Source organism: Xenopus tropicalis, chromosome 4, assembly GCF_000004195.4.
Source record: "Xenopus tropicalis strain Nigerian chromosome 4, UCB_Xtro_10.0, whole genome shotgun sequence".
NCBI classification, from domain to species: Eukaryota; Metazoa; Chordata; class Amphibia; order Anura; family Pipidae; genus Xenopus; species Xenopus tropicalis.
The window spans coordinates 62,773,750-62,797,650 of NC_030680.2; the positions used below are offsets into that span (position 1 = coordinate 62,773,750).

Consider the following 23,901-nt stretch of genomic DNA (forward strand, 5'->3'; position numbering starts at 1 on the left):
ACTTGGCAAAACATGATGCAATATAGGTAAATCTGCAACCCAAAACAATACGATCTACAGCATAGACACACTGAGACATATATTTCTATCTCTATGCATTTACGATTCCTGGCACTTAAGGGCTCAAATATAAAATTGCAAAATTCTTTTATATAATTTAAACATATCAATTTTTAATACTGTGAGAAGTAAAATGCACCAAAGGAATTAATAGATTTTGTGTTTTAAGGCGGTATTTACAAAGACACAATTTTTTGGGTTGGAACTTTTTTTGTCGACATGCAGGCCATTTTGTACAATTATGTACTGTAATACCTATCATCTCTATTTGCCACTTTCCTAAAATAAAGCCAAATTATAGCCTCCTATGGTCCACTAGTTACTCTGCTGTTTAATTTCATTATATGCCTCTGTACCCACTGGCACTTAAAAATTGCAAAGGGGCTGAGAAATATGAAGCTTATCAAGGGTCTTATATCTCCAATATCTTTATTTGATATTGATATTTATTTTGTACAGGTATGGGATCTGAATTACAGAGAGGTCATCTTCACAAAACTATCACAAAAACTCTCAGTAATCCAATATAGCAGGGCAGAAGATACCATTATAATGCCATTATGTACAATCAGCTTCAAATGCCTGCACTTAAATGATCCCCTCTGTTTTCTTCCATTTGCCTAAACTTTTCCTTGTTTCCCCAACTAGAAAAAAAACTCTAAAAATAATCAAGAAGCCTAATGTTCTGGAAAAATGGTAATTTATTAAGAATGTAAAAAAAAGATTTAAAAATGACTCCATTTAAGTAAATGTGTTACTATGTTAAATTATATTTTTCTTTTCTAATGTAAAGTTCTTTAGGCTGAATGTGGAGATTTTAATAACATCCGTATCTCTGTCTTGAGGAACAGTCTATTTCCATTTCACTCTTGTTAGGGATGATTGCAACACACATTATAATTTAAACAGTATGAGAGTTTAATCTCCCATAAATTAGACAGATTATTACAATGGACATATTATACTGGTTAAATGAATGGCTTTGTACCTTTACAATTACAATTACAATCAGTATTTCTATTCTATCCTTTTAAAATTAGTTTATGAGTAGTTATTTGGTGTGTGGGAGTTTATTAAAATCTTCTTACCTTGTAGTGATTTTGATTAGTTCATGTTCCTTAGCAATAACAGTATTTTCATCTGTATAGTCTTGGTACCAGAGCTATTATGACTTCATAGTGTCCTTCCTAAGGTTGTAGTAAACTTATATAGTAATGACATTTTCTAAAGTCTCTGTATGCAACAATATAAATTTTGCATGCAATGCACTATGAACAGTAAATTGAAATGACTTGCCTTCCATGGTGCATTGCACACAAAAGGCAAAAGTCAATTGATCTCATTCTGCCCTGGGGGTCTGTACCCCAATTAATAACTACTAATACAGGAATAATATAGTGTTTTTTTTCTGCCTGAAGCACTGGTTTCTCCTACAACAGATATAAACTCAGATTGTCACATGGTGAAGCTAAAACACCTGTGGGTATAGAGCACTGATTTCTCTTCTTTGAGTTAAGCATTAGGTATAATAATGTAAGAACAGTTTAACAAAAAAAAAGTCTTTCAAAGACTAATATGTTTTTTCTTCCACATGAAACTAAGTCAAAAGTTTCAAAGGAATTTGGAATCTGATTAAATGCTTTGGTGGCACTCCTTGGGATATGACCATCGCATAGGGAATAAGAGTTTGTGTTGGGTCTGTTCCATTGTTACATACTATGGGAAGGGTGAGAGGCAACCTGATTCTAGGCAGCCCAGAAATGTAATTCAGCACAAGGTACAGGATATCTGTTGAGTGTTATTATGTTACTTTAGTCAATTTTTTTTTTATCTTGCAGGTTTCACAGAGGGTTTACAGGAAATATAATAACTATATACATTACTACAGTATATATTATCTGACCTGGAAAACCATTTAGATAATACTGTGTTAAGCAAATATAATCACGATACAGAGTTAAAGTTGACACTGTGTTACAATAGTAATTTTATAGATAACAATTGTTCCTGTTGTCAGTTTGGGGATCATAATATGGAAGTACTAGCAGGGCCGAAACTAGGGTTAAGCAGAAAAGGCACCTGCCTAGGGCACAACAGTGAGGGGGAGCTAGGCAGGTACCGCTTACCCCCACCACTGATTTTCTGTGCTTCCACATCTGCACGCTGTCTGTGTGATTTATGCGTTGCGCTCGCCCCCCCCAACGATGCAAGAGATCTCGCACACAAAGAGGGGAGGAAGGGGGGGGGCGCAGCGGTGGGCGTGAAGTGTCGACTGGGTCGCCTAGGGTACCTGGCCGGCTATATATTAATATAGTGTATAGATTCAGTGTGTTTGTTTACTTTGCCTTATCCAATGTAATAAAAAAATAATGCAAAGTTTGATATAGGTCTAGTCACCTATAGCCATCAATTAGCAAGTAGCATGCACTGGTTATTTAAATGAAAAACAGCTGATTGGTAACTATACTGGACAAATTTTGCACATTTTTTTACATTCCCCCATTTATCTATTTTACTGTCAGTGCTAAATCAACCACATAAATTCTGAAGTATTTTAGACAATGAGTATTTGATCTTGCATTGTCCTATATGACACAAACTAAGTAACATAGGTCTTCTGTTTTTTGCCAAAAAGGATCCGAAAAACAGCCTTAAATGGTTTCCTCCATATAAACATAGAACATAACAATACCTTTTGCGACAAAAAATTTCTATTCTACATAATATTAATGTTTTTCATGACTAAGTAAGCACTTTTGCATTCTTACGATAGTATCCCTTTAAGTATCTGAGTAACTGAAAGGAAAAATACTAAAGTATATTTGTGAAACCTGGCAGCTCCCCTTTAATGCCCTAACACAACATTTGTACCTAATAAGAATTAATTGCAGACAAGCATACAAACAAAAAAAACAAATAATTTATCTTTTCCTACTTTTAAAACAGAAGAATGCAGCAGAACATTGCATCTTTCAAAAGAAGCTAAGTATGGTTATTTCTACCATGTTGACTGCCATAATACATAAAACAAAATGAAATGCTGGATTAAAACCGTGTTATATAAGAAGTCAGACTGTAGCTGTGCTAGATATTAGGGAGACCTTTACTCAGCTTCGTGCCCCTGTTTATGTGAGCAACTTAAATTACAGACCCATATCATAAGTCACTTTGTAGTACTCTGGCAGGCCAATAAAAGCAATTTTGAAGCAGTATTTTTTCTACCATCCATATATTGTTATAGTACTCATAAAAGAGCTCAATAGCAGCGTTCTGCTGTAAATCAAAATAGGTTGTAGGGTAAAGAATTGTAATGGTTAACCACAAGAGGAATTTCACAGAGGGCTGCAGTAGATAGTGTAAAATATATAGCAAGCCTTTGCAAGGAGCAAAAGTATTAATTTTCAACCCAAGGGCAGAATATGAAATTCCCTGACTTTTGCTCTTTTTAACAGTCTAAATTCAATTTTAGATTTCAGCAAAATCTTTTTAATGTCCCAGCTAGTTACATTCAAATCTCTTCTTCCCTAAAAATGTTTGTGAGGAATGTTTAAAAATGTGCTACATATGAAAATACCTGATTGCTGCACTTGTGCAAATTAGTATCTACCAGTTGTAAGATAATGAGCCTCTAAGGTCTTTGAATTAGTCAGTAATAGTGCTTAGCAGGCTCCATCATTGCCATTTGTGACACAAATGTTTGTCTAATGAATGTGTTACATGCTCATACATAGTTCCAAAGCACACAAAAATACATAATGAATTACATTGAATATTAAATACTATGGGGCACATTTACTAACCCACGAATCCGAATTGGAAAAATTCCGATTGGAAAACGAACATTTTGCGACTTTTTCGTATTTTTGCGATTTTTTCGGCGCCTTTACGACTTTTTGGAAATTGTCGCGACTTTTTCGTTACCAATACGATTTGCGCGAAAAAACGTGAGTTTTTCGTAGCCTTACGATGCGCTCGTATCTTGTCGCGACTTTTTCGTATTGAGCGCTCGTAAGCGGCGGGCGAAACTTTCAGACTACAGCTCCAACCTGCTCCAACCTGGCCCAAGAAAAGTCACCATACTGAAGCTTGAATGAATCCAAATCTTTCGTACTCGGCACGAAGGCTACGAAAAAGTCGCGACTTTTCGCGCAAGTAGTAACGCTACGAAAAAATCGCCAGATTTTGCGCAACATTCGGAATGGCAACGAAAAAGTCGCGACAATTTTCAGAAAAATCGCCAAATACCGATCATTACGAAAAAAACGCAATCGGACGCATTCGGCCCGTTCGTGAGTAAGTAAATGTGCCCCTACATGTTAGAAGACAAAAGGAAGAAAATCACTGCCCCACAGAGCTTACAATCTAAGTTTGTGGGTATCTTACAGATGGAGGATAATAAGAACTGCAATTTGCAGTGGCTGAGGCATTGGCGCATAGGGACTAAGATTAAGTCCAACACTATTTTAATGGTCAGAGATGTAGTATTTCAGTTTAGTTCTGAAGAGATTTAAGGAGGATTCTCTTTGGAAGAATTTAGCGATTGAATTCCACAGCAACACCACAAAATGAAAATGTTAAACTATAATGTACTGTTGCTGTGCACTAGTAAAATTTGTGTGTTTGCTTCAGAAATACTACTATAGTTTATATAATCAAATCTGTTGTGTTGCAATGGGTGCAGCCATTCAAAATGGAAAATAGGAGAAAAGGGTCATGTTACATAGCAGATAACAATAATCTCTGTAGAATATAACGGAAATCTACACAATTTACATGTTAGCTGCTATGCAACCTGTGCCTTTTCTCTTCTTTTTTCAATTTGAATGGCTACCCCCATGGCTACACAGCAGCTTATTTATATAAACTATAGTAGGGTCTCTGAAACAAACACACACCTTTTATCAGTGCAGGACAACAGTACATAGTATATTAATTACTTTGATACACTTTCATTTTTTGGTGTTACTATTCCTTTAAGAAAACACAGGAGAGAAAGATAGGAAAAAGCAGTGAGAGTTTCTAGTGTAACAAGGTGGTGGATTTGAGAGGAAATGAGGAGTGTATGGAGACACAAGAAAATAGTTGTATTAAGGGGAAGAGTAATGAAGGGTTTTGGGGGACTTCTGCTCCTTAGTGAGAATTTTTAAAGATGGCACATGCGGCAGGAAAAAGCCAGGGGAAGCGCTGGACAAGGTGCACATAAAATACGTATGATGTACTATGTAATGGGCTAATGCTAAATATATACTATTTTTTTCTTTAACATTTACATCTCCTTTAATCATGAAGGGTTTTGTTAATCATGAAAAGGATTTTGTAAGTTACTCTTTACTTAAAGGGGTGATTCACCTTTAGGGTAACTTTTAATATTATAGTATATAATAGTTATAGAATGGCCAATTATGAGCAACTTTTCAATAGGACTTCATGTTTTATATTTTGTAGTTTTTGAATTATTTGCCTTCCTCTTCTGCACCTTTCTAGCTTTCAAATGGGGGCCAAAAACAATTGCTCTGTGAGGCTACAGTTTTATTGTGTACTTTATATTACTTATATTTCTACTTTGTCCCTCTCCTATTCATATATCAATTAATCTCTCAAACCACTCCCTGGTTGCTAGGGTAAATTATACTAAAGGTTAACTCAAAGGTGAACAGCCAGTTGAACTGGTAGCCATGATAACATTTTCAAAAGTGAATAGGCCTGATCTCTCCAAGATGAGAGTAGGGGGATTCTAGCTCACACTACAGTGGAAAAGGTGGAAATTACAAATGTCAGTTGGTAGTAAATTGCAGTCATCTAGGCAGGATAGAATAAGGGTAAGAATGATAATGCTGTTGCCAATTTGCTAGGGTAAATTGGATCCTAAAATGTAATATCTTCATCATACTAAAAGTTAATTCAAAAAGGGAAACAACACCTCTAATGAGCATGCCATCAGAGGTATAAATATGATGTATTTTGTTTGTTAGTTTCCGTTTTGAGATGGTATTGATTCATCCAGGAGTTGATTGCAAGGAGGTTGTCAAAAGTCTGACAGTCAGAAAGTATACAGTGTTTTTGTTATTCATCTTAAATAAACAATATTACATTTATTTGGTTCACCCATTCCCTGAGATGACATGTAGGATAGATTGACCTGAACCGGAAAGAGAATTATGTTAATTCTGATTGTCCTACCACATACTGCGGCAAAATCTGCATCTTAGAGTTGTCTGTATCTCATTCATTAAAAGCAAAACTAATTAATCATTTCCACATTATGCTGAGCATTCGCTTTATACTCATTTCTCAACATTTTAACAAAACAGCACTATATTTAAGCTGTAAACAGTGAGCAATATTATGATTTATGAGTTTTTAGAGCTGAAAACCCCATAAGGACAGTTATGCAATCCTTACACATTACACAAGTTGTCTTGACTTTTGACATACTTTAATAAGTAAGGTGCAGTAATGTTGTAAAAGTTGCAAAGTTTGCAAGAGGTCTAATTACTGTTGGACTGGGACACCATGGGCTTTTCCGAGGATCTAATATCAAGGGCCCACGAGCCAGAGCTCTCAAATCTTTTCTTCTTTTTGAGAAAAAAACCCCTGATATTCCCATGTTTAAATGTACGTGATTAATAAAGCCTAGAAGGTAATGTTTTTGCCCACTAGATGCCAGCTAACTGGAGAATATGGAAAACATTTCATTCTATTATTATAGAGATATCAAGCAGAGTTGCTGCCTCCAAAGACACATTCAAGACTAATTTGTATGGGCAGCTGTGATCCCCTGCATATTCTGTTTAATGCATTATTGCTAGTACAAGCTGAGCAAGAGCACACAGCAATGCAGTGGATACAGACAGACTGCAGAGTGTCAGGAACACACCACTCTCAGATGCACATGACACCGGGACAGGGAAACAAGGGGTTATACTCAGTCACCTTTCACACAGGTTAGACTAACATCAGACACCCCCAAACACACCACCGCCCCAAATAACTATTCACTGCCACCATCTATCATTAACAGGTGATAGAAACCTAATCTGAATATCTCCCTGCTCTTTACAACAGGTATAATTTCTTAATACACAAATGTATCACACACTCTCTCTCACTGTAGTTAGGGTTAGCTTCTATTAATTTAACAAGCACTCTAGCAGCCAAATGGTTAAATTACAGTCAAATACACTCTCCTGCTAGCAGTCAACTAGTTAATTAGCATTTACACAGACAATTTGCCCTCTACCCACACGGACAAGCAGTTAATACATTTTAGGCCCAAACATCATACAAGCACGTGAGTCTTAGAGCCAAAGGACATAACTTATTAAATTTTATATTTAATATTACAAGGGTAAACAGTGCATTTATAAAGATATTACAAAAAGAGACATACACATTATTGAAAACAGTAAAAAAAATAAAAGGGAATAAAACACAGAGAAACCCTATGTTCGTTACCAAGTTAGGAATTTCCTTTGTGTCCTCCTGAGGCAAGAGTTTGGAAACCTGAGCACACAGCCCAACAGAATTGGAACCTCAAGTATGAGCTATCAGTAACTGGGTCTGTTGCCCTTTTATCCCCTGCTGGGACCCTTCCTCATTACCATATGCATGAGATGGGAGTGTCCAGGAACTTGTGCCTTGTTACCCCATGTAGAGAGCTTGCAATTCTCAGGCCAGTGTCTTGTCATGTAATATTGGCACTTGCCCGTATGCAATATTATTATGAAAATATGGACTTGCTTTAACCCATTTGTGGGCGATCAGAATGATACCAAACATGAGGGGTGTGTCATGTTTCAGTCCCCCAGAAACTATCCCTCCAAACTGGTGGGTACAGGCAGTCCCTGTTTGGTATCATTAGGAAGCATGTGACTTCCTCATTACCAATATATGAGGATGTGAACCCTAAAGCAAAGGAGATATGGATCCCTTTTTATAATCCATATTTTCTCATAGCTGTTCCCTCCTGCTGTTCTTAGGTCCACAATTGCCTTTCTTTGATCAACAGATCAAAGAAACCAATTGCCCCCACTTCCCTTGCACAAATGGTCTGGCTTCGAATTGTCTGCTAACCCTGATAAGTTTGTCGCCTTCCACAGTCCCTTGTTGCATATTTAATTAATTAAGGGTCTTTTGTGGACCCAAAGCCAAATGTTGCCAGGTTTAACTCTGGACATGCCAGGGAAGTACAATGCTGGGGTGACACAGAGGATAAGTCAGAGAGATTGTGCAGGCGGAACATCTCCATCCAAGTACCGTTTTCAGCTCAGCTTTTATGGTTGTATGCAAATTCTTCCCAAAAACTCCCCCCTGCCAGCCCTATATTATTAACAGCCTCCCTGACTTCTCCTGCTTATCTATAAGGCAATACATTTGCCTTCATTTATTTCCCTGACCCCATCACAGACATCTATACTAACTCTTTCCTGTCTTTCTCACTGGTAAGAATAAATGAAAACACAAGCAGAGCCTTGTGAAAGTAGAAAAGTTACTATTCTGCACTCTACAAAGAAAGTCAGGGCCCACCAGGGAAAAGTCCCCAGGCCAGTCTGACACTGGGTCTAATGACCCATAATAGTCAATAAAGTGTTTGCTTCAAAACAATTGACTATGAAATCTGATGATTGGTTCTATGGGGTATTAGGGCTGTGACACACGGGGAGATTAGTTGCGGTGCGACAAATCTCCCTTGTCGTGGGCGACTAACCTCACCGTGCCATCCCACTGGCTAGAATGTAAATCGCTGGTGGGATGGCATACGCGGCGGCACGATTTGCCGAAGTCGCCGAAATTGCCTTGAGAATCGCCCGCGACAAGGGCATTTATTATTTCCTAGTTTCTCTGGTACTGATGGAACACGGAGAATGGCTCATTGGAAGAATAATTTTAATATACTAAGACCACTTTTATTCAAGATTGGAGTTTATTTTTCTCTTTACACTATAGTAATATGGATCTTTTAATAACCAGGGAGGGCAGTTTTATGCTTTTGATAACCAGCGAGGACGGTTTGTCCATGAATATAGGCTCTGATGTAAAAAACATTTCACAGACTCAGTCAAACAAATAGTTCTGAAACAATACTAATACCAAGTATTAGTCTACTTTTTAACCCTATCATGATGTTAACTCTATTTAAAATATTATATGTAATTATATGTTGTTTAATGTTAGAAAAATACTTTAAATAAAAGCACTTTAGATCCTTCCCTTAAGTCTGGCAAAAAGGAAAAGGCTTTAGCCTCACTCTTTTATCATGTATTTCCCGTTTCATGGCTGGAGTAGCAAGAGGCAAGTAGGCAGTGCTTTTGTATGATGTAGACATCAGTGTTCCAAGACAATATACAAGTAATCTTAAGTTTAAATGTATGATATAGTTACATTTTTGTACTGTGTTAAATGTCTGCATAGTTGATCACGGTTATCATTTATATATAAATGACTAACTTTCTGAATGGCAGCAACTTACTCAGTGCTTTACAATATTATATAACAAACAGGGGGTCTTACTGTGATTTAACAGCTAAGCTTGTTTTAAAGTTGCTAGGTTATGCTCTAAAATCACTCATACCTGCACACCTAAGATACATGACATTCCAAATAGGTACGATTATTATATCAATTTGGTGAGAAAAACTTGTCTTTTGGTTTAGCAAGTGAAAACTCCATTGATGTCTATGGGAAAAGCTTTAATTTAAGTAGGAGATATGGTTTCTTATCTACAGTATTTGCATCCAGCCCATTATGTTTCATGCACCAGTTTTTTTCTAATGAAAGTTTGCAAGTGAGAGTCTTCAGCGAGGACTGTAATATGGTCATATGAACACAAAATGTCAGAGGACAAAAACTTACAGAAACAGAGAACAAAATCATAGGGATTGTGCTTTAAAATTAGGGCCATTTGGTAATTATTCTAAAAAATTCAAATGTGCTTGAAAACTTATTGAGTTATCGTAAGTATAACATCAAATGGTTTGCAAATAAAATACAAATGCAGAATGGATATTTCAAGTAACTAAAGGAATATATGCTGTTTTCTCCTGTCTACATAGCCAGTAAAATGTCAACAGCGATTTAACAAATGCCTACCTCATCTTGCTGAATAAATCTCACCATATGTGGTAACAATTACAGAAGCAAGGTTATCTGAATGTGAAGACATGGCAACTGCTCTTCAGCAGTCATGTGATTAAAATATCTTGCTGTAAGGAAAACAGAGAATAGCATTAATACCCTCCTGGCATGAAGCTGTAACCTTTCCTCTAGTCCTGTGTGCTGCCAAGTAGGTTTGAGGTTAGGGAATTTACACTTGCTTAGATGAACCTTGACAGACAAACAAATGTCATAAGTAGCAAGTCTGCAAAACAGACTCATTACACAAAAAAGCTTTGCTAACTGAACAATTCTTACATACACTTTTTATGACTGATTTTGTTTTCTCTAGCATATATATTTATATCTGGATGATGAGAGTACTGTCATGCCTAAACACTTTCATTTAGACTTGCAGGGGTTAAACTAGAGAAGCTACTCCATAAACATTCTGCCAGAACTAGAAAACAGATACCTAACAGGACTGGATATGGGTTCAAAACAGTATTAGCTGTCAAAGAAATCCAAACATGACTGGCTCTGGGTACTCGGTTTGTCAATTTGGAATATCTGGGCAGGGGCAGGTCACCCAGCATTGGTATTTGGTGTGAATGGAACCACTGGGAAAAAATATGACCAATAAATATGATAAAAACACTCTCTATTTTGTTACTGAAATCTCTAATAGTCAGCTCTTCTGACTAATAATTTGGATTTACTTTGGAGGACCAATTTAGATTGGAAGTTCATCCCGTTTGTTTCCCCTTGCCTTCAGGAAAAAAAAGATTTAGTATTCCGGTACAGTATTGGTCTTCTATGCTTTTTTCTTTTTATTTTAAAACTGTTTGTATTATTTTACTGTATGTCTTTTTTAAATATTGTTGTATTACTGCACTGTTATACCTTTTATAAAATTAAATATTAAATGTAATAAGTTTTGTCCTTGATGGTCTAAGAGACCCCTAGCCTAAAAGTGTGTAACAGTAAGCCATAGCTTTCTGCATGCTTGCTTTATGTGGATTAACTATTTGACTGCGGTTTGAAAGATTGAAAGAGTCTGTGTGTCAATTACATTGACCCCTTTAATACTAGAGGGCTTGGGATCTCTCATCGCCAGTGTGAAAAGTATGAAAGTGGTGGCAGCAAGTTTTGTGTAAATTTAGTGGGTATGGTTGGTCTTTTGGGTACTGGGATGCTAGTCTAACCTGGGTGAGACTGAGCTGGTGACTAGTGATGAGCGAATCTGTTCCGTTTCGCTTCGCCGAAAAATTCGCGAATCTTTAAAAAGATCCGCGAAACGGCGAAAAATTCGCGAAACAGCGAAAATGTTGTGCGACAAAAAAAATTTGTCGCCCGCGGCTATTATTTTGTCGCGCAGCTATTGTTTCGTCGCCCGCGGCTATTATTTTGTCGCCCGCGGCTATTATTTTGTTGCGCGGCTATTGTTTTGTCGCCCGCGGCTATTATTTCGTCGCGCGGCTATTCTTTTGACGCCCGCGACAATCCTTTTTTGACGCCGGCGACAATTTTTGGACGTGCTGCGAATTTTTCCGCGGCAAATTTTTTCATCCGTTTCGCGAAACAATCCGCCAATGGCGAAACGCGGAAATTCGCCGCGAATCCATGCCTGGCGAAACATTTCGCCCATCACTACTGGTGACCCATTATAGCCATGCCTAAAGTCATGAAAGTGACATAATTGTGACAACTACCTTACAATATAGTTCCTTCACCACATCAAAGGGTCACACAGCAACTCTTGTGATGTTTTAGCTACTCAGGAAATTTTCTAATTTAAACTCCCATAGTTTCCAAGGAAGATAAAGTACTTGCCTGAAAATCCATCTGCTAACAACTTCCCACACTCACTTGTTACTGAAAATGTCCAGGCAGACTAATAGTCAAAAGCTCACATAGACACTGGTTAAAAATGTATGTTTCAGGATTTACAGTACATTAACTTTTTCCCAATTTATACTGCCTGCAACCCAAAATACACAAAAATACACAGTCATACATAGTGCTGGGCGGTAAACCGGTTTAACCGGTATACCGGTTTTTAAAAAAAAAAACGATATGGTTTTTAAACATACCGCTACACCGGTATGCGCGCCTCCTGCTATTTTTCTTCAATTATATCCGGGTTGCGCCCGTGCGCATGTGACGTCAGCGTGCACGCAACGTCGCTAGGACGCATCGCTGGAGGAACCACAAGTTGGGTAAGTTCTGCTGGGGGGTTGTGGTTGGAGTTGTGGGGGGGTTGTGGTTGGAGTTGTGGGGGGTTGTGGTTGTGGGGGGGTGTTGGGGTTGGGGGGGGTGTTGGTGTTGTGGGGGGGGTGTTGGGGTTGTGTCGGGGTTGTGGTTGGGGGGGTTGTGGTTGGGGTTGTGGGGGGGTTGGAGTTGTGTGGGGGGGTTGGAGTTGTGCGGGGGGGTGTTGGGGTTGGGGGGGGTGTTGGGGGGGGGGTCGGGGTTGTGGTTGGGGGGGGTTGGGGGGCCACCAATATTTATTATTTATTTTTTATTTATATACCGTCAAATACCGTGATACCGATATAATTTTGAAAAATACCGTGATATAAATTTTTGGTCATACCGCCCAGCTCTAGTCATACATACAAAAAACACACAAGTATCATACAAACTTCCCATAAATTGTGCCCTGCTTGGTACTGAAGCCTGTGTTTGCTTGTAGGCTGTTTGTGGTCTAGCAAAAGCACACAGGTGAAAAACCACAGAACAACTTCATATGGAAATGCATTAACGCATGACAAAAGTATGGATGCTTTTGTTCAACAAATGATGTAATTTACATGCTACAAATCATGTGTTATACATATATGCACCAAAAATCAGCATTACAACTTTCATCCTAAACACTGGCAGTCCCCACAGAATACAATATTGCAGGGATGCTTACCCCGACAAGCTAAAGAACCCAACCTACATATGTTTGGAATCATTTGACAGGCAACTTATACCCAGTTTTTGATACTGTTGGTATAGCAACAGTATCAAAAACTGGGATTGTTGGATGATAACTGTGTTATTTAATTTGTTTGAGTTTACGTTACTTTGTGACTTATACTGATATTTTACAATAGGAGATATATTGTTCACTATATATTTTACAACAGAGGGTACACTAGTTACTATTAAACACAAGTTTCAGAGTCATGTGACACAAATGAAATCACTAAACATTGACTATAGCTGAGCTGACATCAATAAACTGTGTATAATGATATATATTTGTCAAGATAATAGCTTGTCTGTAATATAGAGTAATAAACTTGAAACTAGCCCCATATTAACTATCCGTTTTTTTTTTTTTTATTTCTGTACTGTATGGCCCAGGCGTGGAGGGCAGTTGGATTTACAAGTGAGGTTTGTATTGTTCAGGTACTTTCTACAAGGTGGTGTGAGAAAACTGATTCTCTGACATCTCAGAATTAGGGAAGGAGGGACACTTAGGGGGAGATTTACTAATCCACGAACAGACCGAAAGCATTTTTTTCGTAATGATCTGTATTTTTGTGACTTTTTTATTGCCGTCGCGAATATTTCGTATGTTCCGCTCCTTTTTCGTCGCCGTCGTGACTTTTTCGTATATTTTCCCCGACTTTTTCGGCGCCGTCGTGAAAAAATCGGATTGGTTATTCCAATATTTTGCGCGACAATAGTCGCACAAAATACGACAAAATGGCGTGACAAATACGAACAAGTCGCGACGGCGACGAAAAGACGGCAAAATTTTCATTTCCAATCCGAATTTTTTCCTTTCGGGATTCGGATTCGTGGATTAGTGAATCTCCCCCTTACTAAATGCCTAACACTTGACATGATTGTATCATGCCCATAAACAGATTTTTACTAAGCCCTTCAAACCTTTTTGTTACATTGAAAAAGGCAGTACAAAAGAAAGTCATTAAAAAAAAAAAACACATGCTTAACTAAGGGTGCAAATGACTCTGCTTCTGGTAGGAGGAAGGTAAGCCGTCTGGTTTCTACCAGGCTAATTCCCTAGTCCTGAGGGGTTAACTATCAGTCACTGCTCCGGGTCGCACCTCCTTCTGACCGGCCTGGACTGATTGGCTCTCTTACGCGAACACGCTACTTAGCTCCGCCCCCTGCAGCTCAAGCTGACTTTGGTGCCTGCCTGCTCTCTGTTCTGTGTGTCCCTGCTGGTCGTTCTTTTGGCAGTGACGCATGTGACTTCTGCTTTCGGATTGGTTATTTTCTGTTACTCCTGACGCCAGCCAAGAATCCCGGAAATATCTCACTGTGTGACAACCTTTGGGAACCCGAGCCTTATCATGCGGTTGTTGTCCTTCCTGAAGCCAAAGTACTTGCAGCATGTTGCAGATTTTGGGCTGCCTTTTCCCAATTGCATGAGTCTAGGGCGGCGTGGTCTTGGCTGTGTTCATTATCCCCGCCTACATCCTTATTGTCCAAAAATCTTTGCCAGACAGGCAAACTCACTTACTCCCACCATGGATGAGTTGCTGAGCAGGTCTGTGCCCCCTCTGCCCCCCTATGAAACTAAAGAAAAATGCCCAGCGCCCTCTGAGATCCAGAGCATTAACTTTATGCAGTATTACCGGGCGCTGGATAAGGGGGACAGGGCTTCCTTTCTTGGCAAGTTGGCTACTGAGTTTGGGGTGGACCATACGCAAGTGACCGAACTAAGCAGCAAAGTGGTACAAGCCCAGCAGAAGAGGGATATGGGAACTGTTCTGCAGGTGGAGGACAGACTAAGATACTACCTCACTCCTCAATACAAAGTATTGTTTTCTCATATCAGTAAGCTGGAAGGGGGAATGAAGTTTCTGGTGGATTTGAGAGCTGACATTTTAGAGAGCTTAGCAGCTAAACTCGCAGATGGTCCTCACATTAGGGTAAGAGAACAACATTTTTATTCTGCTAGCAAAAAATAAACCTCAGAAATCCACAGTATGCCACAGGGACTAACTGAATAGGGGTACACGTACACATTCATACTAGGGGTCTTTATAATCATAGAAAGCTATTGCCATGATCTTCAGTCAGTTACGCTCAGTTCTAGTCATTTCTATATTTTCCTATGGTGATGCCCTTAATGAAACAGTATTCTACCAGCATTGAATGCACAAGGCTTTTATTTATAAAGCAGGCTAACATTTTAAAGGGAAAGAAGGCAGGATTTTTTATTTTTTAACATCCAGAAAAAAAGCCAAAAGCCCTACAGACAATCATAAAAGTTGGGAAACTATAAGTATGAGAACTTTGGAGGACAGCTGGAAAGCAATGCTTAGGACTTCAGTAACCACCCCCACGACATATGTACCTTTTATACATCTAGCATAAAGTTATTTAATAATGTCTTCTGACTTACAGTATGTTGAAAGAATTCTTTGACCTAAATTATGCCAGCTTGTCCCTGGTAAAGTATTGCATTCATATGTATATAATCTTTTGTATTCAAATGATTTCAGATTTCAGTTAAACATGTCATATTTTTTTCCAAAATGTTTCATTAAGCCCCTGTAGGAAATGTTCTTTAATGTAAACCATATATAAATTTTATTTTATACCACACTGGGGGTTATTTTCTAAAATGGCATTTTCCCCTGATGATGTAGTGTTTCTAATACTTTCTAATGTGGGATTATTAAAGTGTATGAAAAGGTAGGACATTTTAAATTACCCTTTGGTTTTTGTCTCTTTTTTGTTTATCTTAAGAATACCTACCTATTAATAGAGGTTGATAAAGCCTTAATAAAATGCCATCAAGAAGTCACAGAAACACAAAAGTCATGCAATATAAAACAATGAAACATGTAAAAGCCCGCTTCCCCAAAAATTACCTAATGTATGTGGCATACAGTATACTGAAATCACATTTCCTTATAATTTCTGCATTGCACTAGTATAGTACTTATGACCGCCAATAGCTTTTTTGCTTTCATATTCATACATGTAGACTGGTCAAATATAACCACTGATTATTGACTTATGTTAAAGGGGAAGTTCACATGTAAATAAACTTTTTTCCTCAAACGGGTGAGACTGGGCTGGTGGTGCACTGGAAGAAAACCCTGTAGTGTCCGGCCCTCATGGCCCTGATGACCCAGGACTGCTGTCTGCATGGGGATCTGCAGGCCCCCCTCCATTGTTTAAAAGTGACTGGAAGTTTTCAGAAGGAGGTGCATGGTGGTTGAGGTGGAGGTTGGCCTTGGACACCCCAGTGTGGCTCTGCCATCATGTATTGCAAACAAAGTAACCCATAGCATCCAATATAACATTTGCTTTTAAGGTGACTGGTATGTTCTACCTGCTGATTGGTTGCTATTGGGCCAAGACCTGTAGTAAGCTTTCCACTATTTACTACATATGTCTATAACTATATTATATATGGGACGGACCCATTCAAAGCAACCTCTTTCGGTTGGTGTTTATGGTTTGAATTAGTAGCCTTCCTATTATTTTTGGACTGAAAAAAAAAAACTGACAAAGAATGATTGCTTAGAGAATACAGGTATGGGATCCCTTATCCGGAAACCCGTTACCCAGAAAGCTCCAAATTACGGAAAGCCCGTCTCCCATAGACTCCATTTTAATCAAATAATTCAGAATTTTAAAACTGATTTCTTTTTTCTCTGTAGTATAAAAACAGTACTTTGTTATTGATCCCAACTAAGATATAATTAATCCTTATTGGATGCAAAACAATCCTATTGGGTTTAATTCATGTTTTATTAATCTTTTAGTAGACTTAAGGTATGGAGATCCAAATTACAGAAAGACCCCGGAAAACCCTTGGTCCCGAGCATTCTGGATAATGTGTCCTATACCTGTACCGAGAATGGCCTCTCCTTAAAAATGTATTAACAATTACCGTATTTTCCGGGTACTTGCTTGCAGGGCCCCCCCAGCGTCCTCCACCACCCCTCCCTTTCACTTGATTCATCCGGCTTTAAAGGGAACGGCTTTATCCACCACCCCTCCCGCTCGCCTGCTGCTTCCTCCGGCTGCTTAGGATGCGCCCCGTGCGCGCTGACGTGACGCGTATGCACAGGGCGCAACCAATAAAATTAACCACTGACCACCAATGAGCCTGTAACGCTTTAAAGGGGTCAGCGGTTAATTTTATTGGTTGCGCCCTGTGCATACGCGTCACGTCAGCGCGCACGGGGCGCAACCTAAGCAGCCGGAGGAAGCAGCAGGCGAGCGGGAGGGGTGGTGGATGAAGCCATTACGTTAAAAGCCGGATGGATCAGGCGAGTGGGAGGGGTGGTGGAGGACACTTGGGGGAGATGAAGTATGTGGGGGAGCTGAAGTATGTGGGGGAGGATGTTGGGGGGAGCTGGAGCATGTCGGGGAGGACGCTAGGGGGAGCTGGATGATGTTGGGGAGGACGAGCTTTAGGACGCTGCAGGGGGGAGATTGAGGATATTTTAACTGCAAAAGTTGGGGGTTGTCTTATACACCCAGTCGTCTTGTACGCCGGAAAATACGGTATTACTGATCAGATCTATAGAAACATCTGCATATGGACACTTCTTTAGGGTGAAGACACACAAGGCTACTTAGCAGCTACTTCTCACGGCAACTAAATGCCAGAAAATACCTGCCATAGACAATAAAGAATTTCCTCTTCTTAAACACATGTAGAGACTATTATCATTAATTATCAGCATTGTGTATTTTGTAGCCACGGCAGGTAGCTGCTACTAGAAGCTCTGTTTGTCTTACTCTTAGGGCTCTGGTACACGGGGAGATTAGTCGCCCGCGGCAAAACTCCCTGCTCGCGGGCGACTAATCTCCCCGAGTTGCCTTCCCCCTGCCATCCCGCCGGCGACTTACATTTTATTTTGCTTTTGAACTGTAGTGTTGAAAAAGGTAAGAGACTAAAACGTTGGTTTTAATTCAAATAGCTTTTTTTTTTTTTGCTAGTTCCACGAGTGCAGTGTTTTTTGCCGATATTCTATAATTTTGACTCTTGCACGCGGGCTACATGTTGTAAATGTATTGCAGCCGGCACTTAGTACACCTTAAAACAGCACTCTCTCATCAGTTTGCAGTTAAGTTTTGCATAATTATTTATTTGAAATAGACGTCCAGAAGATCATAATCAGTGTCCCAGAAAAATTTGACTATTCTGTGGCTAGTTGCTAAGTAACAGCAAAAATGTGTCCAGAACGTGAAAACAAAGATTAATATTCAGGAAAAGTCATTTTCTAAAAGATGAGTAAATACTATATATAGTGATACAACACTAATTTATAAACCCCAGTTAAAAAAGCATATTGATGGATCTGATTTTACCAGTGTTTTTAGGGGAGTAAGTTTAGACAGCCTTTTGGGGGCCACTGGTGACGTAGACTAGTATCATGTGAATAGTATGTTTCTGAGAGGATTCGCTCTGCCTGTACCATTAAGTACGTGCAGTTTCTTGGTAGTTTTCTACTGCACAAAGTCACAGTCTTGGAGAGAGACATCAGAATTTTGGAAACTTATCTTCCACTACTCTGCGACACTTGAAAATGTTTTTTATTGATACAAGAGAACCGGTACATATTGAGCTGAATTGGGAGCACATGACTTATTATAGATAAGTCCAACAGTTGCTGCAAAAGAGTGAGCCCTAGGAAACTCCTTAAACCATTATTTTGTCCGATGGTCATTCTAATGAAATAATTTGTCACTGTTTGATCTATTGCTAATCTGGGTATATTGGTGGATCAAGCAGGACAAGAATCTCCTGCAGTCTAGCTATTTAGAAGTAAAACAGACCTCCCATGTTGCAGAATTGATTATTAATCAGCTCTGATGAATACAGCCGGATGCATTGAGTTCTCTGCAGCAAATGGCATTATTTATACTGCATATATCCCCTCGCTTGCCAGCACCATCACATTTTCCTAAAGTAAATAGCAGCTTTCACCCGGTGGCCATTTTTCCTCTGATACATAATCAGTTACATTTAAATCTGCAAACTGCACTTACACACAGACCCTTATTCAGCATACATTTCATCAAGAATGCAGGCTCACACTGGCAGAACTGTCTCAGATAAAAGTATACCTTAGCACCAGACAGTGGTTTTAATGAGAGACAGATGAAGATAAATATGAGAATCCTAAACAGAAAGATAAGTAATAAAAAGTAACAATGAAATTGTAGCCTCACAGAGCAATAGTTTCTTGGCTGTTGGGGTCAGTGACATCTGACAGCTGGAATGACATAGAACAGTTCTGGGCCAGAGTTTTTCCCATTATTGGAAGGCCAATAATGGAAGCTAGTTTTGATCACTCCCCTTTTTTAAACTGCACCCACTTTAAACCACACCCATGTTATCACAAGAGCTTTTAAGACCATACCCACATTAATGGTGGTACCACAGCAAAACCCCAAATGGTTGGTGCTCACTGTAGGGATATCACCCTTCATTCATAAGTAAAAGAAGTTTATTATGTCATATTAAAACATTCCCTTAAATACATATGCCTCCTCTGTGGATAGCACAGTAACCCCAGTGTGTAATAACACACCTTATGGACCATATAATGACTATTTCCAAATGCTAACAAACTCCCAAACAAAACCCCTGCCAGGTTGACCTGCCACAGGCAGCATAGGGCAGGCAGAGTATGGCACACACAAGCAGTATATGACAGGGAGAGTATGTCATACACAGGCAGCATAGGGCAGTCAGAGTATAACACACAGTAAGAGTATAAAGAGTATGCCTTTTTTTGTGGAATAATGAACGTACCACGAAAAAGTCGTTAAATTTTAATGAAATTATTGTGGATATTACGAAATGTTCTATAAGTTAGAAAAAACATTTTCTCAATCGTGCTTTAATGAATGGGCCCCAAAGTGTTTGAAACAAAATAACCCCAACACATCCAATGCTACCCTTTACCGTCTAGTTCATAATACACAGATCGGAACAGTTAATACATTCTCATAAATAGCAAAGGAAAGAAGGAGCCTACTTTGCTTAATTATTCCACATACATTTTGTGATTCTCTGTAGCCACTGTGGATATAAAAGTGAAAATATAATACATAATTAAAAACAGTGCACTGGACCTAATTCTTACTCTTTATTCAGACCCCTGGGTATTAGTGTTCCTATCCTCCTAACCCAACTTGCTTCACATTTCAGAAGTTGTTTAATTAATTAATCTCCCCCTCCTGGGTTTGGGGACATGCTGCAACACCTGAAAATGCAATCGTGTATCCCACATCTTCAAAATGACTAGCCACGGGGCTTTGTCTCCCATTTCTTCTAATGTCGGACTTATGTTCCCCTATTCCATCCTTTAGTTGCCTGATTGTTTGACCCACATGCATAAGTTCACGTGGACATTTAAAGGAAAACTATACTCCCAAACAATGTAGGTCATAAACAAGCTCATATGTAAAACCCTGCTTTATCTAAATAAACCATTTTCATAAAAATATACTTTTTTAGTAGTATGTGCTATTGAGTACTCCTAAATACAAAATTGCCATTTTAAGAATAAAGGGCCGCCTCCTGGGATCATAAGATTTACAATGCACACAAACAAGCCAAGGCACACATACATGCTAGGCCACATCAACCAATGAATGAACAGAGTTTTGCATTTTGCTTCCACATTACTTCCTGTTACTGTTAGAGCTGCATTATTCCTGGTGATCTCTGAGAGAGCACACAGCCCATCACTAAATGGTGGATCAAGGGAAAAGATGTCAAAGGACAATATTTACTGATATATATTCCAGTTTGGTGAGATTCTTTAATAGGTCACTTAACATAATATAAACTATCTGTTGGTTAAGCATTCATTCTGGCGGTATACTTTTCCTTTAAGGGTATGCACAGCATATGAGGACAGGAAGGTGTGATGACCTCTTATTATAATCGTAGCCCCCTTGTGGGGACGGTACGCTGTATTCCCATTTAAACAACTATTGCAATGTTTACACGATAAACAGGGGAAAGTACCACTTTTTTGATCACATAATGTACTTTGTCTTGACACTCTACCTGGATCAACATCTGCCCTAACCAAATTATCTTCAGTGATCTTGCCTTTTTATATGAGATTAATGGTGGCTTTTGTAATGCTGTCCCACTAAGGAATTCAATTCACTCTATTTGTCTGGAGGCTCCCAGTCATTCCTATGTATGTATGTATGTATAACTTTATTTATAAAGCACCACAAGGGTACGCAGCGCTGTACAGTCTTACAGAATACAAAATTACACACAGGGAGGACAAGTGATGTAATAAATAAATACAAAAAATACATATATGTATATATATATATATACAGTGGTATGAAAACCTATTTGCCCCTTCCTGATTTCTTATTCTTTTGCATGTTTGTCACACAAAATGTTTCTGATCATCAAACACATTTAACTATTAGTCAAAGATAACACAAGTAAACACAAAATGCAGTTTTTAAATGAGGGTTTTTATTATTTAGGGAGAAAAAAAATCCAAACCTACATGGCCCTGTGTGAAAAAGTAATTGCCCCCTGAACCTAATAACTGGTTGGGCCACCCTTAGCAGCAATAACTGCAATCAGGCGTTTGCGATAACTTGCAACGAGTCTTTTACAGCGCTCTGGAGGAATTTTGGCCCACTCATCTTTGCAGAATTGTTGTAATTCAGCTTTATTTGAGGGTTTTCTAGCATGAACCGCCTTTTTAAGGTCATGCCACAACATCTCAATAGGATTCAGGTCAGGACATTGACTAGGCAACTCCAAAGTCTTCATTTTGTTTTTCTTCAGCCATTCAGAGGTGGATTTGCTGGTGTGTTTTGGGTCATTGTCCTGCTGCAGCACCCAAGATCGCTTCAGCTTGAGTTGACGAACAGATGGCCGGACATTCTCCTTCAGGATTTTTTGGTAGACAGTAGAATTCATGGTTCCATCTATCACAGCAAGCCTTCCAGGTCCTGAAGCAGCAAAACAACCCCAGACCATCACACTACCACCACCATATTTTACTGTTGGTATGATGTTCTTTTTCTGAAATGCTGTGTTACTTTTACGCCAGATGTAACGGGACATACACCTTCCAAAAAGTTCAACTTTTGTCTCGTCAGTCCACAAGGTATTTTCCCAAAAGTCTTGGCAATCATTGAGATGTTTTTTAGCAAAATTGAGACGAGCCATAATGTTCTTTTTGCTTAAAAGTGGTTTGCGCCTTGGAAATCTGCCATGCAGGCCGTTTTTGCCCAGTCTCTTTCTTATGGTGGAGTCGTGAACACTGACCTTAATTGAGGCAAGTGAGGCCTGCAGTTCTTTAGATGTTGTCCTGGGGTCTTTTGTGGCCTCTCGGATGAGTTGTCTCTGCGCTCTTGGGGTAATTTTGGTCGGCCGGCCACTCCTGGGAAGGTTCACCACTGTTCCATGTTTTTGCCATTTGTGGATAATGGCTCTCACTGTGGTTCGCTGGAGTCCCAAAGCTTTAGAAATGGCTTTATAACCTTTACCAGACTGATAGATCTCAATTACTTTTGTTCTCAATTGTTCCTGAATTTCTTTGGATCTTGGCATGATGTCTAGCTTTTGAGGTGCTTTTGGTCTACTTCTCTGTGTCAGGTAGCTCCTATTTAAGTGATTTCTTGATTGAAACAGGTGTGGCAGTAATCAGGCCTGGGGGTGACTACAGAAATTTATATTGAAATTGAAAATTGAAATTGATAAACCACAGTTAAGTTATTTTTTAACAAGGGGGGCAATCACTTTTTCACACGGGGCCATGTAGATTTGGAGTTTTTTTTCTCCCTTAATAACGTAAACCTTCATTTAAAAACTGCATTTTGTGTTCAATTATGTTATCTTTGACTAATAGTTAACGGTTTTTGATGAGCAGAAACATTTAAGTGTGACAAACATGCAAAAGAATAAGAAATCAGGAAGGGGGCAAATAGTTTTTCACACCACTGTATAAGTGCCATGTGGTATGAGACACAGTAGGAAGGAGGTCCCTGCCCCGTAGAGCTTACAATCTGAGTGGTTGGGTAACATACATGCACAAACTGGAAGGTAAGAGTGCATCAGGTAGGGGCATTTTGCCCTATTCACTTATATACTTATGTAGTGGTGAACTATAAACTTAAACTTAAATTTAATGGTTTCTTATAACAAGCCAAACGCTCACCAAATTAGACTACAGGTCTGGGTGCTTATGCCCCAAACCTCTCGCTCTGTAGGTATTCAGTCTTCATATTAGTACAATTAATATACTACATACAGTTGTGAACGGTTAGATATACACTCACCGCTTCCTCTCAGTGGCCCATGTGCAATGCCCCAGACCCGCAGCAAGGGAAAACACGACCTCAAATCAGGTGTAGAAACATCACCGGCATGCACTCAACGGACTCCAGGACAGCGGTTGTAAAACTTCAAAAAGCTTTATTCAAGGATCCAGACCTGATACGTTTCGTGTGTTGCCACACGTAATCATAGGTACAAAGTCACTTCCTATTTTCCTTATTACATTTTAATAAAGTTTCTTTGTATTATAAAAACAATAAGAACCAATGAATAAAGCAATGAATTACACAAATCTCATTTTTTCTATCCACCTTAGTGTTATCTTTAGGTTACATTATTTGTTCTCTACAGGAGAAAGAAAGAAAGAAAGAAAGAAGGAAAATAAAAAAAGGGGGAAGTAAAGTGAGAAAAAAGAAAAAGAAAGGAAAAAAGAAAAAAGGGGAAGTAAAATAGGAAAAAACCTATGAATACGCGTG

At 39.0% G+C, this 23,901-nt stretch overlaps 1 protein-coding gene across 1 annotated transcript in view; it reads left to right on the forward strand.

The window, feature by feature from the left end:
- The first annotated feature begins 14,443 nt into the window (after nt 1-14,443).
- mlycd (malonyl-CoA decarboxylase) overlaps nt 14,444-23,901 on the forward strand; it is a 52,237-nt gene continuing 42,779 nt past the window's right edge. Inside the window, 1 exon segment of the mRNA NM_001126941.1 lies at nt 14,444-15,047. Within this exon segment, the coding sequence (NP_001120413.1) occupies nt 14,466-15,047 (582 nt within the window). The 5' untranslated portion in view covers nt 14,444-14,465.